This window comes from Cherax quadricarinatus, chromosome 8 (assembly GCF_038502225.1).
Source record: "Cherax quadricarinatus isolate ZL_2023a chromosome 8, ASM3850222v1, whole genome shotgun sequence".
Lineage (NCBI taxonomy): Eukaryota > Metazoa > Arthropoda > Malacostraca > Decapoda > Parastacidae > Cherax > Cherax quadricarinatus.
The window spans coordinates 19,717,006-19,730,497 of NC_091299.1; the positions used below are offsets into that span (position 1 = coordinate 19,717,006).

The window sequence follows — 13,492 nt, forward strand, 5'->3', positions numbered from 1 at the left end:
GAATCATAAAAGCCTAAGAATTTTTAAAGCCTATGAATCTTAAAAAACTATGAATATTCTTGTCTGCACTTATCTAATATTTCACAACAATGATCATGACAGTGATCATGACAGTGATCATGACAGTGATCATGACAGTGATCATGACAGTGATCATGACAGTGATCATGACAATGATCATGACAGTGATCATGACAGTGATCATGACAGTGATCATGACAGTGATCATGACAGTGATCATGACAGTGATCATGACAATGATCATGACAGTGATCATGACAGTGATCATGACAGTGATCATGACAGTGATCATGACAGTGATCATGACAGTGATCATGACAGTGATCATGACTGATCATGACAGTGATCATGACAGTGATCATGACAGTGATCATGACAGTGATCATGACTGATCATGACAGTGATCATGACAGTGATCATGACAGTGATCATGACAGTGATCATGACAGTGATCATGACAGTGATCATGACAGTGATCATGACAGTGATCATGACAGTGATCATGACAGTGATCATGACAGTGATCATGACAGTGATCATGACAATGATCATGACAGTGATCATGACAATGATCATGACAGTGATCATGACAGTGATCATGACAGTGATCATGACAGTGATCATGACAGTGATCATGACAATGATCATGACAGTGATCATGACAGTGATCATGACTGATCATGACAGTGATCATGACAGTGATCATGACAGTGATCATGACAGTGATCATGACAGTGATCATGACAGTGATCATGACAATGATCATGACAGTGATCATGACAGTGATCATGACAGTGATCATGACTGATCATGATCACTGTCATGATCATGACAGTGATCATGACAGTGATCATGACAGTGATCATGACAATGATCATGACAGTGATCATGACAGTGATCATGACTGATCATGACAGTGATCATGACAGTGATCATGACAGTGATCATGACAGTGATCATGACAGTGATCATGACAGTGATCATGACAGTGATCATGACAATGATCATGACAGTGATCATGACAGTGATCATGACAGTGATCATGACTGATCATGACAGTGATCATGACAGTGATCATGACATTGATCATGACAGTGATCATGACAGTGATCATGACAGTGATCATGACAATGATCATGACAGTGATCATGACAGTGATCATGACAGTGATCATGACTGATCATGACAGTGATCATGACAGTGATCATGACAATGATCATGACAGTGATCATGACAGTGATCATGACAGTGATCATGACAGTGATCATGACAATTATCATGACAGTGATCATGACAATGATCATGACAGTGATCATGACAGTGATCATGACAGTGATCATGACAGTGATCATGACTGATCATGACAGTGATCATGACAGTGATCATGACAGTGATCATGACAGTGATCATGACAGTGATCATGACAGTGATCATGACAGTGATCATGACAGTGATCATGACAGTGATCATGACAGTGATCATGACAATGATCATGACAGTGATCATGACAGTGATCATGACAGTGATCATGACAGTGATCATGACAGTGATCATGACAGTGATCATGACAGTGATCATGACAGTGATCATGAAGGTGACAGGGAAAATTATATGATGTATTGAGGGTCTCAGTGTATTATCACCAGTGTTGTAGTGGCTCAGTAGCCAGTGTTGTAGTGGCTCAGTAGCCAGTGTTGTAGTGGCTCAGTAGCCAGTGTTGTAGTGGCTCAGTAGCCAGTGTTGTAGTGGCTCAGTAGCCAGTGTTGTAGTGGCTCAGTAGCCAGTGTTGTAGTGGCTCAGTAGCCAGTGTTGTAGTGGCTCAGTAGCCAGTGTTGTAGTGGCTCAGTAGCCAGTGTTGTAGTGGCTCAGTAGCCAGCGTTGTAGTGGCTCAGTAGCCAGTGTTGTAGTGGCTCAGTAGCCAGTGTTGTAGTGGCTCAGTAGCCAGTGTTGTAGTGGCTCAGTAGCCAGTGTTGGGTTGGTTATAGTGGCTCAGTAGCCAGTGTTGTGTTGTTCATAGAGACTCAGTAGCCAGTGTTGTGTTGTTTATAGTGGCTCAGTAGCCTGTGTTGTGTTGTTTATAGAGGCTCGGTAGCCAGTGTTGTGTTGTTTATAGTGACTCAGTAGCCAGTGTTGTGTTGTTTATAGTGGCTCAGTAGCCAGTGTTGTGTTGTTTATAGTGGCTCAGTAGCAAGTGTTGTGTTGTTTATAGTGACTCAGTAGCCAGTGTTGTGTTGTTTATAGTGGCTCAGTAGCCTGTGTTGTGTTGTTTATAGTGGCTCAGTAGCAAGTGTTGTGTTGTTTATAGTGACTCAATAGCCTGTGTTGTGTTGTTTATAGTGGCTCAGTAGCCAGTGTTGTGTTGGTTATAGTGGCTCAGTAGCCAGTGTTGTGTTGTTTATAGTGACTCAGAAGCCAGTGTTGTGTTGGTTATAGTGGCTCAGTAGCCAGTGTTGTGTTGTTTATAGTGACTCAGTAGCCTGTGTTGTGTTGTTTATAGTGGCTCAGTAACCAGTGTTGTGTTGTTTATAGTGGCTCAGTAGCCAGTGTTGTGTTGTTTATAGTGGCTCAGTAGCCAGTGTTGTGTTGGTTATAGTGGCTCAGTAGCCAGTGTTGTGTTGTTTATAGTGGCTCAGTAGCCAGTGTTGTGTTGTTTATAGTGGCTCAGTAGCCAGTGTTGTGTTGGTTATAGTGGCTCAGTAGCCAGTGTTGTGTTGTTTATAGTGGCTCAGTAGCCAGTGTTGTGTTGGTTATAGTGACTCAGTAGCCAGTGTTGTGTTGGTTATAGTGACTCAATAGCCAGTGTTGTGTTGGTTATAGTGACTCAGTAGCCTGTGTTGTGTTGTTTATAGTGGCTCAGTAGTCAGTGTTGTGTTGTTTATAGTGGCTCAGTAGCCAGTGTTGTGTTGTTTATAGTGGCTCAGTAGCCATTGTTGTGTTGTTTATAGTGGCTCAGTAGCTTGTGTTGTGTTGTGCTGTTTATAGTGGCTCAGTAGCCAGTGTTGTGCTGTTTATAGTGGCTCAGTAGCCAGTGTTGTGTTGTTTATAGTGACTCAGTAGCCAGTGTTGTGTTGTTTATAGTGGCTCAGTAGCCAGTGTTGTGTTGGTTATAGTGACTCAGTAGCCTGTGTTGTGTTGTTTATAGTGACTCAGTAGCCTGTGTTGTGTTGTTTATAGTGGCTCAGTAGCCAGTGTTGTGTTGTTTACAGTGGCTCAGTAGCCATTGTTGTGTTGTTTATAGTGGCTCAGTAGCCAGTATTTTGTTGTTTATAGTGGCTCAGTACCCAGTGTTGTGTTGTTTATAGTGGCTCAGTAGCCAGTGTTGTGTTGTGCTGTTTATAGTGGCTCAGTAGTCAGTGTTGTGTTGTTTATAGTAGCTCAGTAGCCAGTGTTGTGTTGTTTATAGTGGCTCAGTAGCCATTGTTGTGTTGTTTATAGTGGCTCAGTAGCCAGTGTTTTGTTGTTTATAGTGGCTCAGTACCCAGTGTTGTGTTGTTTATAGTGGCTCAGTAGCTAGTGTTGTGTTGTGCTGTTTATAGTGGCTCAGTAGTCAGTGTTGTGTTGTTTACAGTGGCTCAGTAGCCAGTGTTGTGTTGTTTATAGTGGCTCAGTAGCCATTGTTGTGTTGTTTATAGTGGCTCAGTAGCCAGTGTTTTGTTGTTTATAGTGGCTCAGTACCCAGTGTTGTGTTGTTTATAGTGGCTCAGTAGCTAGTGTTGTGTTGTGCTGTTTATAGTGGCTCAGTAGTCAGTGTTGTGTTGTTTATAGTAGCTCAGTAGCCAGTGTTGTGTTGTTTATAGTGGCTCAGTAGCCAGTGTTGTGTTGTTTATAGTGGCTCAGTAGCCAGTGTTGTGTTGTTCGTAATGGCTCAGTAGCTAGTGCTGTGTTGTGTTGTTTATAGTGGCTCAGTAGCCAGTGTTGTGTTGGTTATAGTGGCTCAGTAGCTAGTGTTGTGTTGTGCTGTTTATAGTGGCTCAGTAGCCAGTGTTGTGTTGTTTACAGTGGCTCAGTAGCCAGTGTTGTGTTGTTTATAGTGGCTCATTAGCCAGTATTGTGTTGTTTATAGTGGCACAGTAGCCAGTGTTGTGTTGGTTATAGTGGCTCAGTAGCTAGTGTTGTGTTGTTTATAGTGGCTCAGCAGCCAGTGTTGTGTTGTTTATAGTGGCTCAGTAGCCAGTGTTGTGTTGTTTATAGTGGTTCAGTAGCCAGTGTTGTGTTGTTTATAGTGGCTCAAGAGCCAGTGTTGTGTTGGTTATAGTGACTCAGTAGCCAGTGTTCTGTTGGTTATAGTGACTCAGTAGCCAGTGTTGTGTTGTTTATAGTGACTCAGTAGCCAGTGTTGTGTTGTGTTGTTTATAGTGGCTCAGTAGCCAGTGTTGTGTTGGTTATAGTGACTCAGTAGCTAGTGTTGTGTTGCTTATAGTGACTCAGTAGTCAGTGTTGTGTTGGTTATAGTGACTCAGTAGCTATTGTTGTGTTGTTTATAGTGGCTCAGTAGCCAGTGTTGTGTTGTTTATAGCGACTCAGTAGCTAGTGTTGTGTTGTTTATAGTGACTCAGTAGCCAGTGTTGTGTTGTTTATATTGGCTCAGTAGCCAGTGTTGTGTTGTTTATAGTGACTCAGTAGCCAGTGTTGCGTTGATTATAGTGACTCAGTAGCCAGGGTTGTGTTGGTTATAGTGACTCAGTAGCCAGTGTTGTGTTGTTTATAGTGACTCAGTAGCCAGTGTTGTGTTGTGTTGTTTATAATGGCTCAGTAGCCAGTGTTGTGTTGTTTATAGTGGCTCAGTAGCCAGTGTTGTGTTGGTTATAGTGACTCAGTAGCTATTGTTGTGTTGGTTATAGTGGCTCAGTAGCTAGTGTTATGTTGGTTATAGTGGCTCAGTAGCCAGTGTTGTGTTGTTTATAGTGGCTCAGTAGCCAGTGTTGTGTTGTTTATAGTGGCTCAGTAGCCAGTGTTGTGTTGTTTATAGTGACTCAGTAGCTAGTGTTGTGTTGGTTATAGTGGCTCAGTAGCCAGTGTTGTGTTGTTTAGAGTGACTCAGTAGCCAGTGTTGTTTTGTGTTGTTTATAGTGGCTCAGTAGCCAGTGTTGTGTTGTTTATAGTGGCTCAGTAGCCAGTGTTGTGTTGGTTATAGTGACTCAGTAGCCAGTTTTGTGTTGTTTATAGTGACTCAGTAGCCAGTGTTGTGTTGTGTTGTTTATAGTGGCTCAGTAGCCAGTGTTGTGTTGTGTTGTTTATAGTGGCTCAGTAGCCAGTGTTGTGTTGGTTATAGTGACTCAGTAGCCAGTGTTGTGTTGGTTATAGTGACTCAGTAGGCAGTGTTGTGTTGTGTTGTTTATAGTGACTCAGTAGCCAGTGTTGTGTTGGTTATAGTGGCTCAGTAGCCAGTGTTGTGTTGTTTATAGTGACCCAGTAGCTAGTGTTGTGTTGTTTATAGTGGCTCAGTAGCCAGTGTTGTGTTGGTTATAGTGACTCAGTAACCAGTGTTGTGTTGTTTATAGTGACTCAGTAGCCAGTGTTGTGTTGGTTATAGTGGCTCAGTAGCCAGTGTTGTGTTGTTTATAGTGACTCAGTAGCTAGTGTTGAGTTGTTTATAGTGACTCAGTAGCCAGTGTTGTGTTGTTTATAGTGACTCAGTAGCCAGAGTTTTGTTGTTTATAGTGACTCAGTAGCCAGTGTTGTTTTGTGTTGTTTATAGTGGCTCAGTAGCCAGTGTTGTGTTGTTTATAGTGACTCAGTAGCTAGTGTTGTGTTGTGTTGTTTATAGTGGCTCAGTAGCCAGTGTTGTGTTGTTTATAGTGACTCAGTAGCTAGTGTTGTGTTGTTTATAGTGACTCAGTAGCCAGTGTTTGTTTATAGTGACTCAGTAGCCAGTGTTGTGTTGTGTTGTTTATAGTGGCTCTGTAGCCAGTGTTGTGTTGTTTATAGTGGCTCAGTAACCAGTGTTGTGTTGTTTTTAGTGGCTCAGTAGCCAGTGTTGTGTTGTTTATAGTGGCTCAGTAGCCAGTGTTGTGTTGTTTATAGTGGCTCAGTAGCCAGTGTTGTGTTGGTTATAGTGACTCAGTAACCAGTGTTGTATTGGTTATAGTGGCTCAGTAGCCAGTGTTGTGTTGGTTGTAGTGACTCAGAAGCCAGTGTTGTTTTGTTTATAGTGGCTCAGTAGTCATTGTTGTGTTGGTTATAGTGACTCAGTAGCCAGTGTTGCGTTGGTTATAGTGGCTCAGTAGCCAGTGTTGTGTTGGTTATAGGGACTCAGTAGCCAGTGTTGTGTTGGTTATAGTGACTCAGTAGCCAGTGTTGTGTTGTTTATTGTGGCTCTGTAGCCAGTGTTGTGTTCGTTATAGTGGCTCAGTAGCCAGTGTTGTGTTGTTTATAGTGGCTCAGTAGCCAGTGTTGTGTTGTTTATAGTGGTTCAGTAGCCAGTGTTGTGTTGTTTATAGTGGCTCAAGAGCCAGTGTTGTGTTGGTTATAGTGACTCAGTAGCCAGTGTTCTGTTGGTTATAGTGACTCAGTAGCCAGTGTTGTGTTGTTTATAGTGACTCAGTAGCCAGTGTTGTGTTGTGTTATTTATAGTGGCTCAGTAGCCAGTGTTGTGTTGGTTATAGTGACTCAGTAGCTAGTGTTGTGTTGCTTATAGTGACTCAGTAGTCAGTGTTGTGTTGGTTATAGTGACTCAGTAGCTATTGTTGTGTTGTTTATAGTGGCTCAGTAGCCAGTGTTGTGTTGTTTATAGCGACTCAGTAGCTAGTGTTGTGTTGTTTATAGTGACTCAGTAGCCAGTGTTGTGTTGTTTATATTGGCTCAGTAGCCAGTGTTGTGTTGTTTATAGTGACTCAGTAGCCAGTGTTGCGTTGATTATAGTGACTCAGTAGCCAGGGTTGTGTTGGTTATAGTGACTCAGTAGCCAGTGTGGTGTTGTTTATAGTGACTCAGTAGCCAGTGTTGTGTTGTGTTGTTTATAATGGCTCAGTAGCCAGTGTTGTGTTGTTTATAGTGGCTCAGTAGCCAGTGTTGTGTTGGTTATAGTGACTCAGTAGCTATTGTTGTGTTGGTTATAGTGGCTCAGTAGCTAGTGTTATGTTGGTTATAGTGGCTCAGTAGCCAGTGTTGTGTTGTTTATAGTGGCTCAGTAGCCAGTGTTGTGTTGTTTATAGTGGCTCAGTAGCCAGTGTTGTGTTGTTTATAGTGACTCAGTAGCTAGTGTTGTGTTGGTTATAGTGGCTCAGTAGCCAGTGTTGTGTTGTTTAGAGTGACTCAGTAGCCAGTGTTGTTTTGTGTTGTTTATAGTGGCTCAGTAGCCAGTGTTGTGTTGTTTATAGTGGCTCAGTAGCCACTGTTGTGTTGGTTATAGTGACTCAGTAGCCAGTTTTGTGTTGTTTATAGTGACTCAGTAGCCAGTGTTGTGTTGTGTTGTTTATAGTGGCTCAGTAGCCAGTGTTGTGTTGTGTTGTTTATAGTGGCTCAGTAGCCAGTGTTGTGTTGGTTATAGTGACTCAGTAGCCAGTGTTGTGTTGGTTATAGTGACTCAGTAGGCAGTGTTGTGTTGTGTTGTTTATAGTGACTCAGTAGCCAGTGTTGTGTTGGTTATAGTGGCTCAGTAGCCAGTGTTGTGTTGTTTATAGTGACCCAGTAGCTAGTGTTGTGTTGTTTATAGTGGCTCAGTAGCCAGTGTTGTGTTGGTTATAGTGACTCAGTAACCAGTGTTGTGTTGTTTATAGTGACTCAGTAGCCAGTGTTGTGTTGGTTATAGTGGCTCAGTAGCCAGTGTTGTGTTGTTTATAGTGACTCAGTAGCTAGTGTTGAGTTGTTTATAGTGACTCAGTAGCCAGTGTTGTGTTGTTTATAGTGACTCAGTAGCCAGAGTTTTGTTGTTTATAGTGACTCAGTAGCCAGTGTTGTTTTGTGTTGTTTATAGTGGCTCAGTAGCCAGTGTTGTGTTGTTTATAGTGACTCAGTAGCTAGTGTTGTGTTGTGTTGTTTATAGTGGCTCAGTAGCCAGTGTTGTGTTGTTTATAGTGACTCAGTAGCTAGTGTTGTGTTGTTTATAGTGACTCAGTAGCCAGTGTTTGTTTATAGTGACTCAGTAGCCAGTGTTGTGTTGTGTTGTTTATAGTGGCTCTGTAGCCAGTGTTGTGTTGTTTATAGTGGCTCAGTAACCAGTGTTGTGTTGTTTTTAGTGGCTCAGTAGCCAGTGTTGTGTTGTTTATAGTGGCTCAGTAGCCAGTGTTGTGTTGTTTATAGTGGCTCAGTAGCCAGTGTTGTGTTGGTTATAGTGACTCAGTAACCAGTGTTGTGTTGGTTATAGTGGCTCAGTAGCCAGTGTTGTGTTGGTTGTAGTGACTCAGAAGCCAGTGTTGTGTTGTTTATAGTGGCTCAGTAGTCATTGTTGTGTTGGTTATAGTGACTCAGTAGCCAGTGTTGCGTTGGTTATAGTGGCTCAGTAGCCAGTGTTGTGTTGGTTATAGGGACTCAGTAGCCAGTGTTGTGTTGGTTATAGTGACTCAGTAGCCAGTGTTGTGTTGTTTATTGTGGCTCTGTAGCCAGTGTTGTGTTCGTTATAGTGGCTCAGTAGCCAGTGTTGTGTTGTTTACAGTTGCTCAGTAGCCAGTGTTGTGTTGTTTATTGTGGCTGAGTAGCCAGTGTTGTGTTCGTTATAGTGGTTCAGTAGCCAGTGTTGTGTTAGTTATAGCGACTCAGTAGCCAGCGTTGTGTTGGTTATAGTGATTCAGTAACCAGTGTTGTGTTGGTTGTAGTGGGTCAGCAGCCAGTGTTGTGTTGGTTAAAGTGGTTAGTGGTTCTGAAGCCAGTGTTGTGTTGTTTATAATGGCTCAGCAGCCAGTGTTATGTTGTTTATAGTGGCTCAGTAGCCAGTGTTGTGTTGGTTATAGTGGTTCAATAGCCAATGTTGTGTTGGTTATAGTGACTCAGTAGCCAATGTTTTGTTGGTTAAAGTGGTTAGGGGTTCAGAAGCCAGTGTTGTGTTGTTTATAATGGCTCAGCAGCCAGTGTTGTGTTGTTTATAGTGGCTCAGTAGCCAGTGTTGTGTTATTTATAGTGGCTCAGTAGCCAGTGTTGTGTTGTTTATAGTGCCTCAGCAGTCAGTGTTGTGTTGTTTACAGTGGCTCAGTAGCCAGTGTTGTGTTGGTTATAGTGGCTCAGTAGCCAGTGTTGTGTTGTTTATAGTGCCTCAGCAGTCAGTGTTGTGTTGTTTACAGTGGCTCAGTAGCCAGTGTTGTGTTGGTTATAGTGACTCAGCAGCCAGTGTTGTGTTGTTTATAGTGGCTCAGTAACCAGTGTTGTGTTCTTTATAGTGGCTCAGTTGCCAGTGTTGTGTTGGTTATAGTGGCTCACTAGCCAGTGTTGTGTTGTTTATTGTGGCTTAGTAGCCAGTTCTGTGTTGTTTATAGTGACTCAGCAGCCAGTGTTGTGTTGCTTATAGTGGCTCAGTAACCAGTGTTGTGTTCTTTATAGTGGCTCAGTTGCCAGTGTTGTGTTGGTTATAGTGGCTTAGTAGCCAGTGTTGTGTTGATTTTAGTTGCTCAGTTGCCAGTGTTGTGTTGGTTATAGTGGCTTAATAGCCAGTGTTGTGCTTTATAGTGGCTCATTAGCCAGTGTTGTGTTGTTTATTGTGGTTCAATAACCAGTGTTGTGTTGGTTATAATGGCTCAGTATCTAGTGTTGTTGTGTTGGTTATAGTGATTAAGTATCCAGTGTTGTTGTTTTGGTTGTAGTGGCTCAGTAACCAGTGTTGTAGTGACTCAGTAGCCAGTGGTGCATTATTTATAGTGGCTCAGTAGCCAGTGTTGTGTTAGTTATAGTGGCTCAGAAAGTGATGTGTTGGTTAAAATGGCTCAGTATACAGTGTTATTGGTTATAGTGGCATGATACACTAGGCTGTCTTTGATGGAGAGTCAGATTGCAGGATGAGTGCAACATGTACACTCATGTTTTGTTTACGTTGCAGGACGAGCGCAACACGTGCATTGTTTTGTTTACGTTGCAGGACTAGTGTTACACGTGTATTAATGTTTTGTTTACGTTGCAGGACGAGTGCAACATGTGTATTAATGTTTTGTTTACGTTGCAGGACGAGTGCAACATGTGTATTAATGTTTTTTTTACGTTGCAGGACGAGTGTTACACGTGTATTAATGTTTTGTTTACTTTGCAGGAGGACGGCGGAGCACGGGCGTGGAGGGCCAGGTGGTACACTTCCACGTGGCGGTGCCGGTGAGACGTGTCTATCACCACGCACACGACGTGAAGCTGGCCACGTGTCGCTTGTGGAAGACCGGCGGGCCGGCACCACACGACCCGTCGCACGACACAGTCACCGTCACCCTCTACCAGATGAACAGCCTCAACCGGCGCAGGCGACGCCGCAAGCAGGATCCTGTCCTCATACAGTCTCTCAATGTGTCCGTGACGGGCGATGAGTGGCTGACCGTGGACGTGACGGACACGGTGCGAGACTGGCTGGAGACGCCGCGGGAAGACGCCGGCGTCCTGGTGCAGTGCCCTGACTGCGGTGCCGCTGGCGTCACCATACACACGGGCGCAAGCACCTCTAACACGTCGTATGTACCCACGCTGGACGTGCAGACTCAGGTGCCAGCCGGGCGGAGAGTGAAGCGATCACCGGAGCTGAAGCGGGCAACCAAAGCCAAGTGGCGCCGGAACGGCGACTGCCGTGACATGAATCCCAGCGAGCGCCACCGTCGCTCGCGCTGCTGCCGGCGCTCCATGAAGGTCCGCTTCAAGGACCTCCCCGACTTCGATTTCGTGGAATCTCCGGACATATTCGACGCGTTCTACTGCAGCGGGAGGTGTCCGCCCCGCTACAACCCAGCCAACGAACATGCGCTGCTACAGTCACTGCTAAAAATGAAACACAAGAAGAAGATCCCCAGGCCGTGCTGCGCCCCCACTGCGCTGAAGGGACTGCATATCCTGCACTTCAACGACCAGGGAAAGCTCACTACCACTTACTGGGATGACATGATCGTCACAGAGTGCGGCTGCGCCTGAGACAGCCACCGTCTTAGTCCAGTAGCAGCAGAGTCCGGGCTGTGTCCCGCGCCAGAGGGTGCCCGCCGCAGCCGCAGCCGCAAGGGTGCTCCTCACTAGTCACTCCCACTACGCTTCCTGAACCGGCAGGGTGACGTCGCCAGGATGAGCCGCTGCCGACGGCGTCTAGCAGGCAGCCCCCAGCGGCTGCCTCGCCGTCTGACCCACAGTGTGCTCCGTGTTATAGTGTTCAGGCGTACGCTCCGGTGTTCCGTGTTCCGTGTACGTGACTTTGTTCCTCCATGCATCATGGTGTTCCTTAGTTGACTGGCAACTCGCAGAAGGACTAAACATTCCGCTATATCAGGCGGTAGTGTGTGTTAATGTGTACATAGAGTACTGCCCTTTCTCCCTCCCACAACCCAGCGCCTTTTCCCAGAGTCCAGAAGCCTCCTCTTTATCTCAGCACACTTCCCTGCAACTCATCTCGTCTCCCTCCTCAGCCAACTCCTGACGTTTCCTCACTTCAGTATTGTCTCTCACTTATATATACTCAGTCACCCCACAACCATCCCTCTATCCTGAACCACTCTTCATACACCCCACAACCATCCTGAACTGCCCTCTCCTCCCTACTCATAGACGCTGGGAATCTTGAGTTGTCATGTTTGATGTTGTGGACTCAGACAGCGATGTGGTGTAAAAATTTTTTTTGCCGTTCTTGTGACGTGAGCCATTCACTCAGTTTATACTTTTATATGGAAACGGGTGTTGTGATGTGTCATCTTGTGACGTGGCACTGACCTCATTATTTATGTCATTGGTGTGGTTGACCTGATCCCCAAGGTCATCCTCCACTCTTCCCTATCCCCCCCCCAAACAGTTTATTGTCAAGCTGGTATAGTTGAAGCTGATTTTAACTGATATGAGCAGTATTGATTCAATGTCTTCAGTGTTCGTTGTCTAACTGTGATATATGTACATCAAGACTGCATATCTCCGGGTTACACTGCTTTTGGTCTACTGATACTAGGCTCAGTGCAATCCTTATCATCCGATCTATGTTAGTGAATTATAAAGTTATTGGTAGTGGTTAGGTTAGTGATGCGTGCCTGAGTACACAGTCGTGAGTGTGTCAGACTTCGAGTCCCCTTACTCTTGTAATCTCTGGCCTGCTAACTGGGTGTTAATATTACCATTTTTGTTTCAATTCGATTCTGGAGACCTGAAGTAGGACAGACAAAGTGAATGAGTGTCATGTCGAATAGTGAATCTTATAGTCACTATTTACCCTAATCCTTCGCTTCTTTCCTACCCTATGGTAGATAGTGATTTGGATTCCTATCCTGAGCTGTCCTCAACCAAGCCTGTGGTTTGAACCTACGGAAGGTTTGTGTGTTCTTCAGTTTCATTTTGGTGTATGTGTTTGGATGTGAAGCATACATAGTTTAAACTAAGAACTGTATTGTCTCGTAGGGTGAAACACTGTGTTGCGTGTCACCCCTTGGGCTGAAACACTGGTGTGCATACCGTCATTTGTAACCCCCGTGTGGTGTGTTCCCCCCCAGTGGTGAAACATCTGTGACCATCATTCCATGGGTGATCCACTGTACTGTGTCACTGCGACAGTGAAACACAGCGGTGTGCATCGCCCAAGTACTGAAACATGTGTTGTGTGTGTCAGCTTCACTCATGAAATTTATGTTGTGTGAAACACTGTGTTGTGTGTAGCGAGAGCCTCCGCTGCGGAGCGCTTGTGTTGTCCGCATGATACACCAAATATGTAGTCACTAAGGGCGGGGAGGAGCAGTGAGCCACACCTCACCTCCTTCCCTGCCTCCTGGGCCTCTCCAACACCTGCCCCATGGTGGAGAAGCCAAGACTGCACCTCCGCTCCTCCCCGGCCCTCCAACACTTGCCCTATGGCAGAGGAAGAGCACAGGAAACACTTCGGCTCCTTCCCTGCCCTTCCAACGCTTGTCCCATGGTAGAGGAGGAGCAGAGGCTGCACCTCAGCTCCTCCCCTTCCTCCAGTGCCTGCCCCGTGGCGGTGCAAGAATGGAGTTTCTCCCTCTCCTCTCCTCATGTGACGTGGTGGCTCTGAATCGATCACTGTAGCATCTAGTACCAGCCAAGAGACGTGTTAATCCTATCTGCTTGGTCAGAGAACTCCCCCTTCTCAGTCTTTACCCATACTTGTGACCGATATTCAGTCTTTATCCATACCTGTGACCGATATTCAGTCTTTATCCATACCTGTGACCGATATTCAGTCTTTATCCATACCTGTGACCGATATTCAGTCTTTATCCATACCTGTGACCGATATTCAGTCTTTATCCATACCTGTGACCGATACTCAGTCTTTATCCATACCTGTGACCGATATTCAGTCTTTATCCATACCTGTGACCGATACTCAGTCTTTATCCATACCTGTGACGGATACTCAGTCTTTATCCAT

The 13,492-nt window shown here is 44.9% G+C and overlaps 1 protein-coding gene across 1 annotated transcript in view; it reads left to right on the plus strand.

Annotated features, from left to right (window-relative positions):
* LOC128685457 (univin) overlaps positions 1–11,741 on the plus strand; it is a 318,323-nt gene extending 306,582 nt beyond the window's left edge. The window contains exon 3 of the mRNA XM_053771990.2: positions 10,193–11,741. Within this exon, the coding sequence (XP_053627965.1) occupies positions 10,193–11,049 (857 nt within the window). The 3' untranslated portion in view covers positions 11,050–11,741. The remainder of the gene's footprint in view (positions 1–10,192) is intronic.
* Positions 11,742–13,492: the final 1,751 nt, after the last annotated feature.